This window comes from Diorhabda carinulata, chromosome X (assembly GCF_026250575.1).
Source record: "Diorhabda carinulata isolate Delta chromosome X, icDioCari1.1, whole genome shotgun sequence".
NCBI classification, from domain to species: Eukaryota; Metazoa; Arthropoda; class Insecta; order Coleoptera; family Chrysomelidae; genus Diorhabda; species Diorhabda carinulata.
This window is the reverse complement of record NC_079472.1, coordinates 30,704,621-30,727,823: the sequence shown is the minus strand read 5'-3', so window position 1 is coordinate 30,727,823 and position 23,203 is coordinate 30,704,621. Positions and strand designations below refer to the sequence as shown.

The 23,203-nt window shown below is 31.7% G+C and overlaps 1 protein-coding gene across 1 annotated transcript in view; it reads right to left on the bottom strand.

The window, feature by feature from the left end:
- The window catches only part of LOC130900941 (headcase protein), a 177,743-nt gene that overhangs the window by 112,076 nt on the left and 42,464 nt on the right, over positions 1–23,203 (bottom strand). Inside the window, exon 2 of the mRNA XM_057811959.1 lies at positions 18,379–18,475. Coding sequence (XP_057667942.1) covers positions 18,379–18,475 — 97 coding nt within the window. The remainder of the gene's footprint in view (positions 1–18,378; positions 18,476–23,203) is intronic.

Here is a 23,203-nt window from a genome sequence, read left to right as displayed (position 1 = left end):
ACGTAAACCATTATATATATGACCTAACTAAAAGCTTTTGACTGTGTAAATTCGAACATTTTGTTGTTTTGTACGTGAATCTAGTCTGGCATTAGTGAGTGATGGAGTTCCTCAGGGTTCAGTGTTGGAACCACTATTATATCTGCCATATATAAACGATTTATACTCAAATGTCGTTTTAATCGACGACGATAATACATTTCAAAATAAAAAGGTCAACATCCAAAATCTTAAAGTAGCTAAATCTTTGTTTGGTTCAAACAATTTGAAATTAAACGAAGCAAAAACTAAATTTAGCTCTGTAAAAGGAGGTGTCAGAGGATGTTGTTGGATTGTTTCAGGCCTGGAGTGATTCTTCATCTGATTCTTTCGCAAACCATTCAGTTGATCATAAGGATCTGGTCTAAAAACTTTTTTTTTAAATCTGTCTTCTTTCTAATTGTTGGGTGACCTGGTAGTCATTTTTTTTGAGTTAGTTACTGTATTTATAATTTATTTACACCTCCACGCTAAATTGAGGCTGCTCTCAACAATTTTAGGTCTTTCAAAACTGCTTGGATAAGGGAGGGAATGCTCCTAAACACTTTATGTTTATTACAATCTAGTCTGTCCATAATATTTGGAGATAACCTTGTCTAAATGATTGTTCTAAGTGGAGTTTTTTTCCTTGAGGACTCTTAGACGTGTTACTTCATTAGAAAGATATGTTGAGTCATTTCTTAATATCTTGGTGATCGAGTAAAAGATTATATTTTAAATACGACTTTGAAATAGATATGATGGAAATAAGTTTCAGAAATTGTTTATAGAAAACGAATAAATCGTGAAAGAAATTTGTTGTTTATCAAAAATAGGGTTTATTTCAAAGGAAAAGAATTTTGTACACGCCGATGAATGAATTTGAAACCAGATATAAGAATTAAACTGTCTGGGCAAGCGCCGAATCTAATTTGCAAGAATTTAGCAATTTGATTTAGCTTTTCATGGTTAACTACGCTTTTCTAATTGAAATTAATCGAGTGGCGAATTTAAAAACTTTTCTCTTTTCATAAAGATAATCTGGGGACGTTTCGGTTCTCAAGTTTTAGTTTTTTTTTTTTCGACAAAAAATTGAGTTTTAACCGAGAACCTAATTTTCAAATCGCGTTCGTTCATAAATTTATAAAATACATTTTCTAGACTTGTCAAGAATACTATTGGTGAAAAAAATTGTGAAGACAGTTACAAAAAACAGTTTCCATTCAAAAAAGAGTCAAGAGAAATCGCAATTCTTCAAAAAAAAATGACTGGAAAGATTCCTAGATACTAGGTTAGAGCGAAAAAGTGCCCATTTGCACTTAACAAGTTAACAAGGAAACATTTAGACGTACCGAAACAACTGTCATGTTTTCCTCTCCATCACCTCTGCGTACCAACTTTTCCTTCATCTTCCTTCTATTCTTTTGCTTAGTTCTTCTTTTCCAAATAGATTCCTTACTACATTATTGGTAGTTCTCATCTATAACTCCCCCTTCTTTTTACCTCCTAGTATTTCTCTTCTTCTGCTTTGTTTCGCTTCCGTAGCTCACTGCTGGTCTTATTTTTCGTATAGATGTAGCTTGGAAGTTATGGTCACTCTTATGGGCTCCCGACTGTTTACTTTCCCTCGTCATCCTCGCTTCTAAATTTCCTCCCTCGTCCTTGGTAACCCCTCCAAAACTTTCTTCTTTCAGTTGTATTAATAAACTTCTCATCGGTCTTTTCCTTTGTGGTGTTATCTTGAACTTCGATTTGCTATGAGGGCTCTGTAAATTTCGTTAACCTCGTCATCGTCTTCGTATACCAGTAGTTGCTTTGTACCTGTTCTGTTCAAACCTATTCAACATTGTGGATAGCGGATCTCCCTGTTTTAATCCTGTGTTGGTCTGAAAACATTTTTCAGTTCTTATAATTTATGTCAGTGTTTTAATCTTGATCATGCTGATGATGCTACTGAAAAATCACCGTCATTTCCTTCACTATTGTGAACAGCAAATCCATTAATATCATATACACGTGTCTACCCTCGGTCTCGGCGATTCTAGTTGTAAAAAAACCTCGGTGGTCTGTTCCAGTGGGTTGCTAATAGAAGCGCCGGGCGCATAAATAAAAAAAAAGTCTGTCGACGCATGTGACGCCCTACAACGACACCGGTTGTTTTTCCATGTCCCCGGCACTACAGGAACCACAGCGTTAGGTTAGTGATAAATATTGATTTTGTTTTTGGTTTATGAGAAAAGCTTGTTGACCTTGTATCACCTGACAAAATCTTAATCGCATAATGTGGAATTCCCTTGGTTTATGGAAGAAAAACTAATCAACCAAAAATGATCAATTTCGGCAGGTTTTTCTAAAAAATCGCATCAGTTTTTGATGGTATGTAGATTTCTTTGTCTATTTTTGTTACTAATTCGTCCATGACAAGGATCGTGACGCAGGTCCTGTTCGGTTATAATGGAAGTCTAAAATTTAGCGTATTCGTCGGTTCGTTTGATCTTTTTACAGTGAACAGTTGTTTATATAATGTATTTAGAACCAATTTCTAGGAAAATCTCATTATTTTTTTATTTGTATACGTTCCAGAATTATTGAGAAATTCTTTTAAGGTATATATATACAAGTTTTTTTGCCAGCTAAAGTTTAGTTTATAATTTGCGGACTGAAGTAAAAGATACAAGCGTATAAATTCACCCCGTCGTTGAAAAACAATTCTGACGAACCTTGTATCACCTGGCTGCCAAATAACTGATTTTCATAAATTTCCTTTGAAACAAGGTTTATTCCAATGAGAAAACGCTAAAAATGACAAGTTGTTAATGGTATATAGTTGTCCAATCAAGGTTTCTTCGCATATTATTGTTACGAACTCGTCCATGACATGGATCGTGACGCTTGTCCTGTTCGGTTATAATGGAAATCTAAAATTTAGCAAATTCGTCGGTTCATTCAATCTTTTTAGTCATGTATCAGTGAATAAATTATGGAAAAGGAAAAAATTATAAACCCTGGTGTGATTTGTTTCAATCTTACGTAAATTATTTTTTTATTACTCGACTAAAAGTAAAATTATGTAGTTTTTTTCTCCAATTCTACTTCTATTTGGAATTCCAAATCAATTGTGCATTATTGACTTAAAAAAAAATCAAAAGAAAAACAAAATGTAAATTCGTGATTGTTTGTTTTTTGATACGTTCCGCATTCAGATGAATTTGTTTACATAATAGGACAGGAATGCAACTTTTTAAAAATAGACCTGTCTCACAAAGGTAAACACTGCCAAATACGTAATTTTATGATAATTTAGAGGTATAAGTAGAATTATAAATGATTCTAAACAAAAAAGAAGCGAAACTACTTTCAAAATGAAAATATCTAGAAAGAGAGTTGGTTTATTTTGGAGAGAGATAGGGAGCTCCTTCGTGCTCTGCGAATTCCTCCTTTACGATCAATCACTACGTTCTTTATTCACCCTCCAACCAGTCAAAGTTTCTTGCCGTTGCCAGCGTGCTTTTTGTCGTATTTTGGTTAGCTCCCACTCTGATACCATCCGTATCATCACTTTTGTCCAATCTATTTAAACCTCTCATTTTTTTACCTCCTCTTTGATCTCGTGATTCATTTTTTTTCTTATATATCCTCCGACGAATAATGGAAACCGAAAAATCATTCGAGAGCTTCTTGAAGAGTGTAATACATTCATATTCGAAGAAGCGGGTACAGCTGGGGATGTATTAACCTCTATAATCCCCACTTGGCTGGTGAAGGGGTTCACCAGGTTACGGAAAATCTTCATAGTGTACAAATTCGTAGGTTTTGGCTCCAACTTTGGAGAGGAAGGATGAGAGAATGAGGAAAATTGGCGAAGTACAGTTTGGAGTATAGAACGTTCGATAACGATGTACACATTTCGAAAATTTAGGTTCTAATATTAAGTTTGAGCGCCAAATCGTCCATCTTATTCTGGGATAACCTCAAATCGACAAAAAAATCTAAATCTTATAAATAGTAAAAAATGTGTAAGTTATTATCGTTATTACAAACAAAATGTTAATTAATGTTTTATTGAATTATTTATTATATTGAAATTCAATTAAAAACAATGTTGTAAAGGTATTAAAACAGAACTTGAATCAACAAACTTAAACATTAAACCGGTTGATAGTGCGTCTTTCATTGACTACATATAAATAATAATATTTTTTTTTGCTTCTTGTTAATAAACGTTTCTATGTCAGCGAGAATATCATTATCATATAAATAGTGTAATTGCTCCCATTTTAATTTTTTACACCTGAGAATAACATGCATTAAGAAATTGTATATATATATAGAATAAGAAGTAACTGGTCTGACCTATAGATGGCGGGAGTTGCTTTAAAAATATTTATGAATCAAGTTTGGAGACGACGCGTTGTTTAGTATTTGTTTGGCAGCCATTTAATAGTGAACCAGCATCACAGTGGTCGATCAAATTAAGTGACGACTCCATAAATGTTAAAGAAAATCCATGCAGACGTTTCAAAGCTGTGCACAAGATGGGTACCGCGTTTGTTCAAAATGGAACAAACACAGCGTCGTGAAGATGTTTCCATCGAGTATTTCACAAAATTTATACGTCGTTTCATAACTATGAGTCCATCACTTCAGACTTGAAACAAAATTTTAGATTTAAAATGGAAAATCGACTCCAAAGTAGGCAAAGACCGTTGCATCTGCAGACAAGGTCATGGTGACGGTTTTTTGAGAAGCGCGTGGGATAATTTCCACTGACTATCTTGGAAAAGGAAAAACTACGAACGGTGAATATTATTACAACGTTTGAACAAATAAGTCAAGAAGAAACTGCCGTAGTTGGTTAATAAGAAAGTTTTGTTTCACCAAAACAGTACACAAGCTGAAATACCCGATATTCCAATGGCCAAAATGATTGAATAAAAGTTTTTATTGCTACCTCTTGCACCCTATTCGGCAGATTTAGTCCCATCGGATTATTTTCTGTTACCAAACTTGAAAAAAATTGTTCGGTGGTCAATAATGTCGACAGAATGTTATCGAACTAATTGAACACCGGACATATGAAGTGAGAAGTTATTTTGACTTAGAACTTAAGATATGTGATTTTGAAAATTCTCCCAAGAATACATATAAATAGTATAACGTTAATCTTGTGTTTTCGTGAATATATCAAGTCGAATTAGTCTTTGAAAGAACTGATTTTAACAATAAAAAGATTCTACAATCGATAAATCGTAGATTGAGTTACGAAATGCAAAACCTTCACAGTTTCTACTGAATTTATTTATTGAATACTTATAACTCATCAATTAGAAACATTTTCGTCTTATAACAAACTTCCGAGCCCGAATCAACTGCGAAGTTCGTGGTTTTAATACAGTCGAAACCAAAGCCAAAAAAAAAAACATCGAACTGTCAAATCCTGTTTAAAAATTGAATGAAAAACGAGATGGGTCTTTTTAGTCTGCGGATTTTCAAAACAAATGACTGTGAAATAGCGAACGGATTGTGACAGGAAAGGGTTGAACCTGACATTGCACTTTCTCCTAGAAATTAAGTTCTGTCCGTGACGGATTCTAATTATTATTGATTCAAGTTTACCGTGTTTAATTTGATTCGAATCGTCTGATTCGTTCTGTGACATTTCGACGGGGTTTAAAATCAAATGAAACGATTAAAGATACTCTGTATAGACAAATACTTCGGAAAATCGATAAAGTGAAAAGTTATCTGGAAGTGGTCGAAGGGCAACGATTTAACACTCGCAAACATTCGCCATTTCATACAATAACGCTCATTTTTGAGAATGGAGAGACAGACGCGGATTCGAACAGTGGCCTGCACGGTTATCTGACCTGACACCCTGTGATTTCTTCCTGTGGGGTTATCTCAAGGACCGCGTTTTTGCAAGAGTTCCACGCATCATTCCCGACCAACCGAAAAGCAATTAGCTTCCCATGGACCGGTCCACAACATCTTCGTCATCGCTCAAAGCTATCAGGAAAAAATATAAAAGTGATTCTTAAGGAATTAATCTTGTTGGAAGGATGAAAAAAAAAACTTTTTTTAGGTTAGTTTTAAAACGTTTAATACCGCATAATTTCCTCGTTTAGTTTTACCAGTGTAAAAAGAAAACATCGGTTGTAATCTAGAAACTAGTGGAAATAAAATTATTGTGATTGTCTAGGTGTGGTTTGGTCGAGACGTGGGCGATTTTCGGCGATATTCCTCGCACGTGTTTGCCATATTTTCCAAGACGAATATCAGACAAAGAATCTGCTACGATTCACAAAATTCTTTTAGTTATTTATGAGTTCAATTCACATATGTATATGTATACTCTTGATTTATATAAACCAGATTCGAATTATAAAAAGATTTTTGAATTTTAAACACATAATCGAAAAAACGATTGTTTTCAACTGTAGATGTTTCATAATATTATGAAAATCTTTGAGTATGCTCCCCAGAGTACAAAAATCACGATTCATTTTATGTCCTAAATCCAGTGGACAACTTCACTAGTTTTATCAAATGAATTTGGACAGACCACCTTCAAATTTGATTTTAAAATCATGTAAGACGATGAAATGTTGAACGTATGTCTGAATATCTTCATCAAGGCTTTCTACAAATTTGAAAACTGTAAAAATTTACGCCGACCAATATTTTCTTTTATAAATTTTAATTTACCAAGAAAAATCGAAATTAAACTCTTCGTTTTAAGTTGAGGTTATTAAATTTTCTGAACAAAACAGTCTGCTTTGAAATTGATCATGTTTTATTGTAAATCAGGATATTAACTTACCAGAAACTCTAAAACTGAGTCAAGACTTCTTGATAACCATGAACCTTTCGACAAGGAGCGTGCTTCGGAATGTAACAAAAAGTCTTCATTATTTTCTTCTCGCAATTGTACAAATAAGCGCGTATTCAATGCAATGCTTCTTATCTTGTTAATACAATATATAATAGAATTGTTTTTTCCTTAAAAAAATCACTCAGCACAGCCACTGCCAACGTAGAATGGAGAAATCAAGCCCAAATTTTTGCTCTTCATTATCGGCTCAACGTAGATCTCCGTCGAATCATAACATGCTACCAGAATCAGCGGTTTTAAAAGGAAACCGCCAGAACGTCTCCAAATTCGCAGAGAAGTTTTCTATTTAAAAGTGAAATTAACTTCCCTGCTCAATTGGATGGCCAGATAGAGTACAGAGTCCGTATTTGGACCTACTTCATACGTATAAGAACTAAATCCCATAATAGAGCCATTACTCAATCTTCTCCTAGAAAGACTCTAGCTGCAAACATTCCATTCTCAACTGGTGCTTAAACAAGTGCCGATACAACCCCAGCAATACCGTTTAAATCGAAAATGACTTTGATCTTCAACCCCAATATTGAAAACTTCATCGTTATTAGAAGATATCCTTTTCTAAATCCAATCTCATCAATCGTCGGTATTGGAATATCGGTTTTCTGGAATATTTCTATAACCTGCTGAACCTGTTCAGTATCTGAATAGCTGTGCGATACAGACGCAGCTGTATCCGCTTACTTAAATAATTAAAAAATGTATCACGCTCCCCAAAACGCTGTTTGTTTCGTTGAGTTTTTCTGTTTACATACTACCCTTGTAAAAAATCACTCAGCACAGCCACTGCCAACGTTGAATGGAGAAATCAAGCCCAAATTTTTGCTCTTCATTATCGTCATGCTCAACGTAGATCTCCGTCGAGTCTCCCGTGGATTCCTGGTGGTATACCTGGACCACCTTAGGAATCACGGCAGTAGAGTCTTTCTGGAACCTCAAAATTCCTTCGTATTCATCGAGTAGTAACCTCAATAGTTCGCCATGACTGGCGGCGCATCCTTTTGATAAATACTTCACGATATGTTCCTTATAGACCACCTCGAGCATGTCGAAGAAGCAAATCAGCATATTTTCCACTTTCAACGTACTCATGGGAGGTTTTTATGGTTTTAGATCACTTGGTTTTTCTTTCGGGTTCTTACTGAAAGAATCAATTGCAAAAAAATAGTTTTCATCTTTGACTTGACTTGACACGCGCTTATTGTGATCTTGGATAATTTGGTAACAGCCACTGTTGACTTTAGTGCTTTGTTTATGGATCGTAATGAACAAATCGACCTTTAGATTTAATATACAAGGTGAAGTAGTTAATTCTGTCCTTCCTAATTAATGCAAGCGATTTCTAAAATTGTCCATTAGGTTATGAAGCATGCGCTGAGGATTTCCAATCGGAATCTTAAACTGTACGAACAGTTTACTTTGAAAAAGCCCCTACGAGAAATAATTACTTGGTTTGAAGTCGGGTGAGCCCAAGGAATCGCTCCGACGATGTTGAAAAATGAATAATAACCTTAATATTTCCAAATACAGCACTGCATTCACCGTAACAGATTGACCCCTTTCAAAAATGGGATTATGATTCCCAAACTGTTATCTTGACTTAGAGGAGAGGTTGTTGGTGAAGTTGATGAAGGTTTTGATTCCTTAAGTACTAGAGTTTTGTTTGTTAACAAATCTCACGAGATGAAAATATCTTCGTCACTCATTCAGAGGTTGTAAACTCCTAATTGTCTTCAACAATACCCAAAAACGCTTCGAATATCTGAACCTCAAGATATGTCGGAAATTCCAAGAGTATCACTGTGCAGACTAGCTAATTTAACTAGCTGAATACTCCACGAGTTCAATGTTCTCAGGAGTTGGAACGGTTTTTGCTAGGTTCAAAATTTATTACCCAAAACTTTTACAGCAAACGTTCGGTGTTGATTAGACCATTGTTCCATGGTGACTGGAATGCTTTGAGATGGAAAACTAATGATAACCTTCACAAATTCACTTTCTATGTATTCAAAAATGCAGGATTGACTTCCAGTATTTCTCCACCAAAAGTCAGGTCGAGCATTCGGTGGTTAATTTTTCAGATTTTTGAAAAGTATATTCGCTCCAATAAAGGGACTGTATTCTTGAACTATTATATTTTTAATATATACCTTATTATTCGAAAACATACTGTATATAAAATAAAGAGACAAGCGAAACATATTTATATCCATTCAAGGTATATATATTCATATTGTCTTGCTAGGATAAATATTCAATTTCGTCAGATCTAGATAGTTATAGCTCAGAAAAGATATTCGAAAATTCCGAGCTCGGTCTGGTAGTTGAAAGCAACAACATGAGACTTTCTAAGCCCCCATTGACAATGTCTTTAGATACAAATCGATTCGGTTCGGATGATGAAATTCGGGAACGAATATCATTTATCGCGTACCAGAAAAAATATATGGAAATTATGAATGTCTCGAGATTTATGACGATAAGAAGAAGATGTTTGTTGTTTTTCAAATTGTATTTAGAAACAAATATAAACATAGTAATGCTAGAAAGTTAGAAATTACATTATAACACGATGGATAGCGAAGAAAATATAAAGGAAAGCAAATATATTATTTAAATGAAACTTTACTTAATATGTAATATCATAGCGTCTCCAAAGTTTAGCTAGGCTTGAATAAAAAATGTTCTCTTTAAACGTTTATTTGAGGTTAGTCTTCAGATTTCAAATTTCTTTTAGGGAAAAGTCGACAGTTGATCATTTTGAATATCTGAACTGCACGGGGTCGAACTGAGTTTTAAAATGTTTTAAACTCGAAGGGTTTTAGTTCCCAAAACTAATTCTACGAAGCGTTTTTGGTAGAAAATTGTTTACAACTTCTGAATGAGTGAATGAGATTTGTTAACAAATAAAACTCTAGTACTTAAGTGATCAAAACCTTCATCAACTTCACCAACAACCTCTCCTCTAAGTCAAGATAACATTTTGAGAATCATAATCCCATTTTTGAAAGGGGTCAATCTGTTACGTTGAATGCGGTGCTGTATTTGGGAATATTAAGGTTATTATTCATTTTTCAACATCGTCGGAGCGATTCCATGGGCTCACCCGACTTCACACCAAGTGATTATTTCTCGTAGGGGCTTTTTTAAAGTAAACTGTTCGTACAGTTTAAGATTCCGATTGGAAATCCTCAGCGCATGCTTCATAACCTAATGGACAATTTTAGAAATCGCTTGCATTAATTAGGAAGGACAGAATTAACTACTTCACCTTGTATATTAAATCTAAAGGTCGATTTGTTCATTACGATCCATAAACAAAGCACTAAAGTCAACAGTGGCTGTTACCAAATTATCCAAGATCACAATAAGCGCGTGTCAAGTCAAGTCAAAGATGAAAACTATTTTTTTGCAATTGATTCTTTCAGTAAGAACCCGAAAGAAAAACCAAGTGATCTAAAACCATAAAAACCTCCCATGAGTACGTTGAAAGTGGAAAATATGCTGATTTGCTTCTTCGACATGCTCGAGGTGGTCTATAAGGAACATATCGTGAAGTATTTATCAAAAGGATGCGCCGCCAGTCATGGCGAACTATTGAGGTTACTACTCGATGAATACGAAGGAATTTTGAGGTTCCAGAAAGACTCTAGTGCCGTGATTCCTAAGGTGGTCCAGGTATACCACCAGGAATCCACGGGAGACTCGAAGGAGATCTACGTTGAGCATGACGATAATGAAGAGCAAAAATTTGGGCTTGATTTCTCCATTCAACGTTGGCAGTGGCTGTCCTGAGTGATGTTTTACAAGGGTAGTATGTAAACAGAAAAACTCAACGAAACAAATAGCGTTTTGGGGAGCGTGATACATTTTTTAATTATTTAAGTAAGCGGATACAGCTGCGTCTGTATCGCACAGCTATTCAGATACTGAACAGGTTCAGCAGGTTATAGAAATATTCCAGAAAACCGATATTCCAATACCGACGATTGATGAGATTGGATTTAGAAAAGGATATCTTCTAATAACGATGAAGTTTTCAATATTGGGGTTGAAGATCAAAGTCATTTTCGATTTAAACGGTATTGCTGGGGTTGTATCGGCACTTGTTTAAGCACCAGTTGAGAATGGAATGTTTGCAGCTAGAGTCTTTCTAGGAGAAGATTGAGTAATGGCTCTATTATGGGATTTAGTTCTTATACGTATGAAGTAGGTCCAAATACAGACTCTGTACTCTATCTGGCCATCCAATTGAGCAGGGAAGTTAATTTCACTCTTAAATAGAAAACTTCTCTGCGAATTTGGAGACGTTCTGGCGGTTTGCTTTTAAAACCGCTGATTCTGGTAGCATGTTATGATAATTCCTGTCATTTTAGAACATGTTAGATAGATAGAGAAACTGGAATGTGTGTTATAATGCTCGATACATCCATAAGAATACGATTCCTGGTTTCTCTACGATTTAGTCCTATTTAGAATATCCATTGTTTTTGTATTGGTTGCTAATTTTTTTTTATTTCTGTTTTACCCGCCAGATTTAGTACAATGCACGTTTTAACTTCACGAAAATGGAAAAACGACATGGGAAAAACTTTTTTTTGTACGATTTATTTGTTGTTCAAAATCTTGTTAATCAAAAATATCTTTTGACCAGAACTTAACCTTCTCTTTAGGTGTTATTTCTATCAGCTTTTTTTGGAATGTCTCGTTTTGTATTCGTAACCAATCTATTGTGTTGTTTTTATTTTTTGTTCGCATCAAATCCAGAGTCAATCCAGTTGAGTATCGCGACAAATCGAGAAAAATAAAATAGAAAGCACACGTCCAGAAAAACCTCTGACACGACATGATTCCTCAGACGACAATTTGAAGTCATCGCTGTTAGTGTTTTAGAGGTATTTCCACCGCGTTTGCTATTTTTAAGAAAAACTTGTCAGCACTTTAGTTGAATACAGACAATTTTACACGTAAATAATCATTAAATACAATAAAGAAAATTAAAATAATGAAAATTGTAATACCATTTATCTAATATGGAATTTACTAGAAAAATCATCATCATATGCAGCGACTTTTTAAGTAGCTGTCTCCTTGGTCCTTCATTTAAGCCCATTGATGTCTACGATTGGTTAGTCCAAGTCGTTGTTGCTAATTTTTTTATACCATAGTCCCATCTTAGTCTTCTTCTGGATCTTTTGGTGTCTCGTGTTGTAATTTTTGTGGTCCTTCTTTGTATTAGTTGACCCAGGTATACAATTTCCTTAATTTTAGCTAGAATCATGTGTCAAATCTTTGAGGTATTTTCCATCTATTCAAAGAACTTAATTGTCTTATTCTAATCTACATTTTCCCGCTATTTATTTTGAATTTCAGCGGGAATAAGAGGAAATAATTGGATGCTAAATAAGGACTGTACGGTGGATGATCCATCAATTCGATATTTTGACTATTCAAAAACGTTTTTATTTAAATTGACGTGTGAAAAATCGCAATTAGTTTCCGTGATTGTTTTGAAAACTTCTGGTACTATTCAGAAAGTCGTAGATAATAATTAATTCCATTTTTTGACGTTCGCTATTAAAAATGACAAACTTTGACACATCCACATCAGTGTTGCCATATCTCAAAACTTAACTATCACTTGGAGGAAATGTAGAACTGCGTATTTATTTAAATAAACATCATAAATTGGAAAAATTACGAATTTTCTGATATTCCGAACGATGGTAAAATCAAATTATTTATTTCTTATACAATGAGTTGATGGTATAATGATGATACCGCAAAATTAACGATTTATCAGAATGCTTGTGCACGTAGCTAGGGTCACGATTTGGGGTTCCTGCGTTGCTAAGGACCTACCCCATCTTTTGATGCGTTGAGCTTTACCACGTTGCCACATTGAAATACTTTGCAGGTAGGACGAAAATTTAGACACAAAGTTAACGATTTTTTTTTCGAAAAACCAGAATTTTTATGATGTGTTTAGGATTTATCATATTGAAGAACAAGCTTTCTCATATACAATAATATATTTAGCGTCTAGTATGTTTTTTATTATTGAAATTGATGATGCAGAATTCCTATAGTATTCATGAAGTTAAGTTTTGATTTTCTGATAAAAAATCACCACCAGAAGTTCATTTTTCGTTTTGATTTCTGTCAAACTTGAACGCAGATTGTCGAAAAGTCAAAAAAACATATTTTCAAATACATGAATCTCTCGAGACGACTCCTGAAGACACTATACACAGACGACATGATTGCTATGTATCCACACTCTCGACGTCACGTCTTTTAACCTGACAAGGATCACTAGGAACCGTATCAGGGCAATACGATTATTTCAATAAGCAAATATGGAAACTTTTCCTGGAAAATAGATGGCAACGTTGCAGAAGTCTCCCCATCAGGATTATGCGTATTGCGTAGCACCGTCTCCGACCCCAAATGCAGTATTCTATCTATGTGTTGTGTAATCACGAGTTAGGGGTTGAAATGAGGGTAGGAATAACTGCAACAAATTTTACAGGGATGTTAAGGAAAGCCTTTGTGGAAATTTCCACATACAGACATCAAACATAGCGTTATAGATCTCGTTGTACGTCAAATCTGTCAATTATTATTTATACGGGGTGTCCCACGACGAGTCAAAACTATCTGTATATGGCGAAATACTATTCTAATAAATGGAATACCCTGTATATTAATAAATTTTTGAAATCTATATGAAATTTCAGTATACTTTTGTCTAAAAACTATTTTCTAAAAATGCATACTTTTTGAGTTATTAAAAATTGAGTTACAGACCCTTATAAATTATTTTTTTACGATGATACCCCTAAAGATATGAAAATGGTTCCTGTTCGGTGGATTTTAACAAGATCAAACGTATTTGAATCTATGTTGAAAAATTTTTATTTCATACAGGGTGTGTTTAAAAAGTGTTTAAACTTTAACTTCATAAATATCAAATTTCTTCATTTTTTTAAATAGAATCACCCGGTTTTTTTATTTTAATGCATTCGGGGGTAAAAAATAAGTGTAGTTTTCTATACGCAAACCCTGTCGTTATCCAGATATTAAATGTTTTCTGTGAATTTTGAAAATTTAGATCATACCTGCAACTCTAAAAATTTACAGAAAACATTTAATATCTAGATAACTGTAAGGTTTAGGTATAGGATAGTATATATGAATTTGCCTTATTTTTTACCTCCGAATGCATTAAAATAGAAAAAACCGGGTGGTTCTATTTAAAAACATAAAGAAATTTGATATTTATGACGTTAAACACTTTTTATATACACCCTGTATGAAATGAAAAAAATTTCAACATAGATTCCAATACGTCTGACCTTGCTAAAACTAATGAAGAGAAACCATTTTCATATCTTTAAGGGTATTTTCGTAAAAAAATAATTTGTAAAGGTATGCAACGGTCAAATTTTTTACAAAAAAATTAATAACTCAAAAAGTTTTCATTTTTGGAAAAAAGTTTTTATATCAAAGTATACTAAAATTTTACGTAGATTTCAAAAATGTATTAATATACAGGATATTCCATTTATTAGTATAGTATTTTGCCATATACAGTTAGTTTTCATCATTCGATTAATCAAATTTTTTACAAAAAAATTAGTAACTCAAAAAGTTTTCATTTTTGGAAAAAAGTTTTTATATCAAAGTATACTAAAATTTTACGTAGATTTCAAAAATGTATTAATATACAGGATGTTCCATTTATTAGTATAGTATTTTGCCATATACAGTTAGTTTTCATCATTCGATTAATCAAATTTTTTACAAAAAAATTAATAACTCAAAAAGTTTTCATTTTTGGAAAAAAGTTTTTATATCAAAGTATACTAAAATTTTACGTAGATTTCAAAAATGTATTAATATACAGGGTGTTCCATTTATTAGTATACTATTTTGCCATATACAGTTAGTTTTCATCATTCGATTAATCAAATTTTTTACAAAAAAATTAGTAACTCAAAAAGTTTTCATTTTTGGAAAAAAGTTTTTATATCAAAGTATACTAAAATTTTACGTAGATTTCAAAAATGTATTAATATACAGGATGTTCCATTTATTAGTATAGTATTTTGCCATATACAGTTAGTTTTCATCATTCGATTAATCAAATTTTTTACAAAAAAATTAATAACTCAAAAAGTTTTCATTTTTGGAAAAAAGTTTTTATATCAAAGTATACTAAAATTTTACGTAGATTTCAAAAATGTATTAATATACAGGGTGTTCCATTTATTAGTATACTATTTTGCCATATACAGTTAGTTTTCATCATTCGATTAATCAAATTTTTTACAAAAAAATTAGTAACTCAAAAAGTTTTCATTTTTGGAAAAAAGTTTTTATATCAAAGTATACTAAAATTTTACGTAGATTTCAAAAATGTATTAATATACAGGATGTTCCATTTATTAGTATAGTATTTTGCCATATACAGTTAGTTTTCATCATTCGATTAATCAAATTTTTTACAAAAAAATTAATAACTCAAAAAGTTTTCATTTTTGGAAAAAAGTTTTTATATCAAAGTATACTAAAATTTTACGTAGATTTCAAAAATGTATTAATATACAGGATGTTCCATTTATTAGTATAGTATTTTGCCATATACAGTTAGTTTTCATCATTCGATTAATCAAATTTTTTACAAAAAAATTATTAACTCAAAAAGTTTTCATTTTTGGAAAAAAGTTTTTATATCAAAGTATACTAAAATTTTACGTAGATTTCAAAAATGTATTAATATACAGGATGTTCCATTTATTAGTATAGTATTTTGCCATATACAGTTAGTTTTTATCATTCGATTAACAAACTATTTTCTCCGTGTAATTAAATTAAATAAATAAACATATCCGACGATCCGAACAGCATTAAACCGTATAAATTATTAACATCGAATGGATTTTTAACGGTACTTTTCCTGCCAGCTGTAATTTCAAAGAGAGCTCTTTTCTGTGTTGGACATCGTCTCGCCTTATAAGATTCGAAAATAGACGTAACGAGACTGGACAAGTTACGACTCCACAAACACGAAAACAGTTACGAATGCAACAACTGGATTTGATAGCAAGAACTACATCAATGGAATACGCAATTAAGTGAGTTGATATACCGTGAGATCACCAAAAGTTCGTAAACAATTTTATGAATGAAATATTATCCCCCCTATTTTGTACATATATTTCACCAAGTTGACTAATTATCCTTGATGTGGTGGGGATAAAACACGACAAATCAAACAACAACAAGTATAAGGATAAAGGATCCTTTACTAATAACGCTATCTGAAACCTTAGATAGTTCCGGAAGGAAGTTTTAGTATAATCAAGCAATTGGTGAAGTCTCAGGTCAAATAAAGTCTTACTCTATACTGAGAAAAGAACTTGCTGTTAGACTATAAGGCTAAATGAAGATGCTGATGGAATGATCTTCATGTCAGGCAATTATAAACATCCTATTTGGTAGTTAGAAGACATTACCAAGTGTTGAGATGTTATTGGAGTCGAGTAGATGAATTTTTTGACTTCCAAGGGGGGGTCAATGGTGCAGGGAACAATTCTAGAAGTGATCAGAGGCTTGTTGATATAACTGGGATAAATTTGAGCTTTCTCTTCTTATTATTTAACCATGATATTTGCTTTCGTAGAAACTACTTCAAATTATGCTTAAGGTTATTGTTAAGGACCTGGAGAATTGATTGGATTGATTACTAAGAGGTTAAATATGGATTTCAATCTGTCGTATTTCAATTTTATATTGTAAATAACCAGAGAAAGTTATTAATTAACCAAGAAAAGAAAAATCTATTGGTGTATTTTAATGTTGTAAATGCCTTTGTAAAGCAAGAAAAATATTACGTTTTTCTTGTGGAGAATGTGGAAAATATCACCCTGTATTAAACATGTTTCTATTTTTTTTTTCAATTTTCAATAATAATGAATGTATCAATACTTATTATTGATAATGTATAAGTCCCTTATATCGATAACGAAGCTGATTAATTTCTTTTTTAATTTGTTAGATTTAAGTTTGTGTTATAGTACACGAACGTTATCGTTTTTACGCGTTATTTCTTGTACTATAAATGACCAAACTGTGAAATATAAATCGGTCATGTGTATAAGAAAATCAACAACGTTTTCATCTCAGATAACCCCATTAAATTGTAAATTCACAACTTAAAACGAGCACGTATACCATTAATAAAATTATGTAACTGCAAATATATTCATGACATTCACAAAACATCGTCTGAATCAGTTTTTTTCTTCTTCTTTTCTCATCGATTTGCAACCGATAATCACTTGTAAAATGCCAGACGTACATTTTATTTCAACGTTTAATTCAAACATGTGTTTTTAATTAACAGCAAGTTCAACATTCATTTTAAAAGAGCGAAAAATTGGTGGATGTACGTACAGGGTGGTCAGATAAAAAAGAACAATCCAAACAATGGATCAAAAAAGAAAAACCGGTTTCAAGCAAGGTTATTCGGGATGCGAGTGAGATAATTTTCATCATAAAAGGAAAAACTATCAACGTCGAGTATTATGCAACGTTTAAGCAAAAAAATATTGTAAAAAAAGCCGCTTTTGGCTAAGAAGAAAGTGTTGAAAGGCCCCTCAGATTATTTTCTGTTCCCAGATTTGAAAAAACTACTTGGTAGTCAAACATTTCCAAAAAATGAAGAGTAATTTTGAGGAGCTTGATTTTTTCAACAAAAAAAAATAATAAAAGAAACCCCTGCTTCGATAATTCCGTTACATATCACCAAATCGTAAACAGAGAATAGTAAAAAATTTAAAATATAAATCGACAATATCCTTTGATATCGTGAAGTCTTTATAAAAAAATTTGTATCATTGATAGATTTCACTCACACATCTGCTATGTCAAACAAAAACAAGAGCTACACTCTAACAAGCATCCATCTAAAAGCCCCCAAAGGTTTTTATTGATTCGAACGAAGTTATAAGGGAGCAAATCGTGGTGTCGTGTCCCTAGGACAAGGTGAAGAGGGTGATTCGCGTAACTAAATTCGAAACGTGCCCTACAGTCGCACAAGTGGATACTTGAAAGTGAAAATAACTATTGAAATATCGAATAATGAAGTTGATTATAATAGTTAATTATTTCGTTAAAAGTCAATAGGGAAATTATTAGTAAGACCTGCTGAATGCATTAAGGGATGACGTTAAGACGATTAAATTAAATAAAACATCAATTTTTATCAAAAATAATCCATTTTCTTATCTTCACTTTCATATTTTCTATAAATTTGGTTCAAGACTAGTTAATATCATCATTTATCTTTTGAATACAAACAAATACGCGATTTAAGGAACCCCAAGTTATAATTAATTAAGAAAAACATATTTCAGATTGAATATCATGGGGAATATGATAAAAAAAAACGAAATATCTACCTTAATTTGATAAGAGTTCAACTTGTTCTTCGGAAGAGCATTGAATGAACTGAAGTCCAATCTTCGTGTGAAGATACCATTAGCTCCACCACCAATACTGTAACCAAAAATATATATTTCAGTACAAAAAATTTTTGTATCTAGTATTCTTTCGAATCCTAATAGTTTTTTTTTCCATTTTATACGGAGTGTTTTAACATATTTGTTCGATATATTGTTCTGGATCAAGATACATTTTTTGTGATATCTAATTATCGATTATTTACATTTTAAATATGAACAACTCGATTATGTGAATAAAAAATAAAAATTATTTATAATTATATATTTAGTTACAATTTATAAAGAAATTATTTTGATTGGGACTATCAGTTAAATTCAAACGAGATTCTAACCGCCCTCTATCTCAGAAACGATTCACCGTATGAAAAAATTTTTTAAACAAAAGTTGTAGAGATTTTAATGCTCTATAATACTGGTTAGAAATACAAATAGCGTAAAATCCATAGGAAACGAGTTATTTACAAAAAAAGTGTAAAAAATCGAATTTTTTTGATTTTTGACCCCCGATTTTTAAAGTTGCTCAAATCGAATTATATGTGAGTTTTAAAAAGAGTTTTAGGATGTCAAATGAACAAATTTGAACGATTTTATAGCTGGGTATCTCGATTTTCCTACCTAAAATGACTGGACTAGATAGTTTCCAAGAGAAACATGAATAGTTTTCAGTTTTTTAACTAATAACCTTTAAATAAATTATGTTGTTCAAAAGATACTCATAATTAACTACTTAAATAGTTTAAGTAGGCCCACAACTTTCAGTTTATGGTTTCCGAGGTATTACATCAAAGGGAAGGGAAAGGGGGTGAGTTTTTAAGGGTACAAAACGGTTTATCTCGATTTTTGGCAAAACTACAAGTCCTATGAAAAAAGGTAAATAGCAAAGTTGTAGATAATGAAAAGATCTACAACTTTTGTATTCACACTTTTTCACATAACTTCAAAATTTATGTGAAAAATTGAAAAAAAAAGTTTTTCGTTTTTAATTTTTATCTTTTACAAAAAATATTTTTTTTTCACGAAATTTTGTGAAAAGTTGCCTTTTTATGTCCCGTATACAATGTAATTTATTTGATTTGAAATATTTGTTTTTTTTTTACTTTATTTTGACTAAATATCGAAAAAACACCCTAATTTTCCAATGAAAATTATTCCGTTAAAATATCGCATTTTTTGAAAAAGTCGGTGGGATTTTTATTCTTTGAAATCTTTACTTTTTGATTGTTACCACAAAATATTACCATCGCCATGGTAAACTTTCTCAGAAGAAGCAAAAAATAAAACGAAAAAATTCGCATTCGAAATTTTTTTCAATCATTTACAATTTTTAGATATTTATTAAAATTCTAGACTAATTACTAAAGTCCATCAATGTAACATGAAATCTCATATTTTCCATGTAATTAGAGCGGAAAAATTTAATAAACTATTAAAAATTGTACGTAATGATTAAAAAAAATTCGGATGCTGGTTTTTTTCGTCTTATTTTTTGCCATTTCTGAGAAAATTTACCACGGTAATGGTAATATTTTTTTATACTATTAGAAAGTAGATTTTTCATCGAATAAAAAACACATCGACTTTTTAAAAAAATCCGATATTTTGACGGGAGAATTTTCATTCGAAGATTAGGGTGCTTTTTCGATATTATGTCAAAATAACGTGAAAAAATAAATATTTCAAATCAAATAAATTACAATGTATACGGGACATAAAAAGGAAACTTTTCACAAAATTTCGTGAAAAAAAAATATTTTTTGTAAAAGATAAAAATTAAAAACGAAAAACTTTTTTTTAATTTTTCATATAAATATTGAGGTTATGTGAAAATAGTGTAAATACAAAAGTTGTAGATCTTCTCATTATCTACAACTTTGCTATTTAACTTTTTCCTATAGGACTTGTAGTTTTGCCAAAAATCGAGATAAACCGTTTTGTACCCTTAAAAACTCACCCCCTTTCCCTTCCCTCAGATCACCCGTAAATTATTTTTCATTTTCATCATTTCTTCCTCCTTTTACAATGGGTTCCATCCTACTACTCAAGTTTAATTTATTTTTTTTTTCATATGAATGATATACAAGAAAAAGTATACAATACAATCAGTACCTACGTTCTGAAATCATATTTCATTTCGTTAAATACTTATCGTCAAAAAAATACTAAATTGAGTAATAATTTAAACATTAAATCATTCTCAAATTCGATAAATAACAAAAAAATCTATGTCAGAGTTTTTTCTGATTTTTTTTGTTAGTAAATGGTTATTCTATTTGACCTTGACCATGGATTATATTCAAAATAAAAGGCAGTGGAGCAACGAAGAACTTGTTGACCTTGAATTTGCTAAACAAAGCAGAATCACGTCAGAAGTCGTTACGGTTTGTGAAATCTTTTTGCACTAGTAAAGATCGAGAAAAGTAAAAAAAAATTGTGTGGGAAGAAGAATTTTTCGTTTTATAAACAACTAGTAAATACTTCGGGAGTCTCGTTCATTTTTATTAACTGAAACCGATATGAAACTAGCTGGTATCATAATCAAATACTACTTGAATACTAATAGGAAAATGAACAAAATTGACGGTATACTCAATGCAATTTAAACGTGGAAATCAATGACAAAGCTGTGACTGTTTAGGCCAAGTACTTGTATATCCAAAGTTGAAATTACGTCCTCACAATTTGACGTTTTACATTTATTCTATTGCAAAATATCAACTGATATCTATCACTCAATTCAAGATCTCGATAATGACAATTATTTCGGACAATAACATCGACAGATTCTCAATTCAATCGAATGTGAGGACGAAAAATATTTTCGTTTGAAATTTTATTTTGATATTTTAAATGACTAAAACTTCTTTTTTATTTTATTTACGATTAATCCATGCAATAAATACAATATATAAATATGTCACATTTTGTTTCCTTTAGTTATATTAGTGTTAACAGGCCTAAAAAACACAATATAGAGAGGAATCGGTAGCCCTACGCAATGCAGCCGATATTGGACCTACCGGGAATGTAGTTTGACGTAGGCCCAATATAGAGAGACCCTTCATGCCGGTTTTCAAGGTCGTAGGGTCATTATAAATTCGATAACAGAGAAGCGGTGTTGCGATCCATCCACAATGTTTGTCTGATGTATAATTATCGATTGTTTTTTAACGAAGGATTATTATTTGTCTGTAAGTCTATATACAGAAATTTTTGAATGTTACGAGGTGTGGAAAATTAAAAAATGGTAGTCTCAATTCAATTATTTTCCGATGTTGCCAACTCCACGTTTATTTACGTAGATCTATGTATTTTAGGCGTATTCTTCTCAATTTGTACAAGGTTTAAACCGTGGATGGAAAATTCTAAGGAACATAAATCTTCCATTCTGTTCTAAGAAAATCAGCTAAACTTTTTATATTAAATTTTTGTTCAAAATCCGAATTGGCAACACTGGTTCAATCATTAGCAGTTCGGCTTGACGCAACTCTGTCTAGTCTGATTATTTTTTTTTCAATTCAATATTTCAACGAATTCCAAGTTTTTTTGGAATTTTTCACGTTTCATCTGCAATCAAATTTTAATTAAAGAAACTTTTTAATGTTAAAAGTTATTAGATGATTAAAAAGTTCAATAAAATCGACAAAAAAACTTTTAATACATTTTTTATCAACTCCACGATAAATAAAATATATGAAAAGTACAAAAAAAATCAACGAAAGTTAAAAATAGCTTCGGAAAATATTATAACTGTCACTGATACCTATTTTTGACATATAGACAAGAGAATATACCACAAAAGTAGAAATAATGAAAAAATATGAGTAAAACAATTCTTATTCCATTATCAAATCAAGTTTCGATAATCCAGTTACCATCTTCACAAAGAAAACATAAATCTGATCGTATTTAAGCAAGCTCCACAATTCTCCAGTTAGAAATTTGAAATTTTATTACAAAAAACGTGAAAATAATCAAAATAGTTTGTATAAATTATAAATAGTTTCAAATCTACCGATATATAACCATATAATTCTTTCAATACATCCTTGTTGATAATATTAAACCCCTTCGTCTATCTTCGAACTAGAAATGAATTTTCTATTTAATCTGTATAAATATTTGTTGTGACAAAACCATCTTATCATTATCATAAAGCAAATAAGTCATTTTTTAAAACTCGAACAAACCAATCATTTCGAGAAAGACGTACAGCTGTTGAAACAAAAAAAAACAACTAATAAACTAACCTCTGGAAAACATTCAAAATAAATTTTCTAGTACTTATTCGTGGGGCTTACTTTGTATAATAAAATGAAAAGTAAGTTTCTAAATCAGTACTGATTTACACTCGACATAACCTCAACAATGTCCACGAAATAATTAAAAAATATTTTGTACCCTCTTCCCTTGCGAGACGCAAAAGATATACTTATTTTACAAATATTTAAGTGTATGTAGGAAATTGCAGGTGATTTTGAGAGTTGACCTGGCGTTTAAACCAAATTTATGTTTACAAAAGTGCGCTACCCAAACCACAAGAATGAAGTAACTACTACTGAATGTCTAAAAGATTTCCGATAGTCGGATTGACATGTCCGTACAGTGTTGCAACATAAAATAATTTAAGAATTATCTTAATTTGTATATGCTAATAATACGATAAAAACTGATATTATTAATATCCTTGACATTGAAAATAGATTATAGAATGCATTCGAAATTACTGATAAATAAACGATTTTATGTTGTTTACCGAAACAAA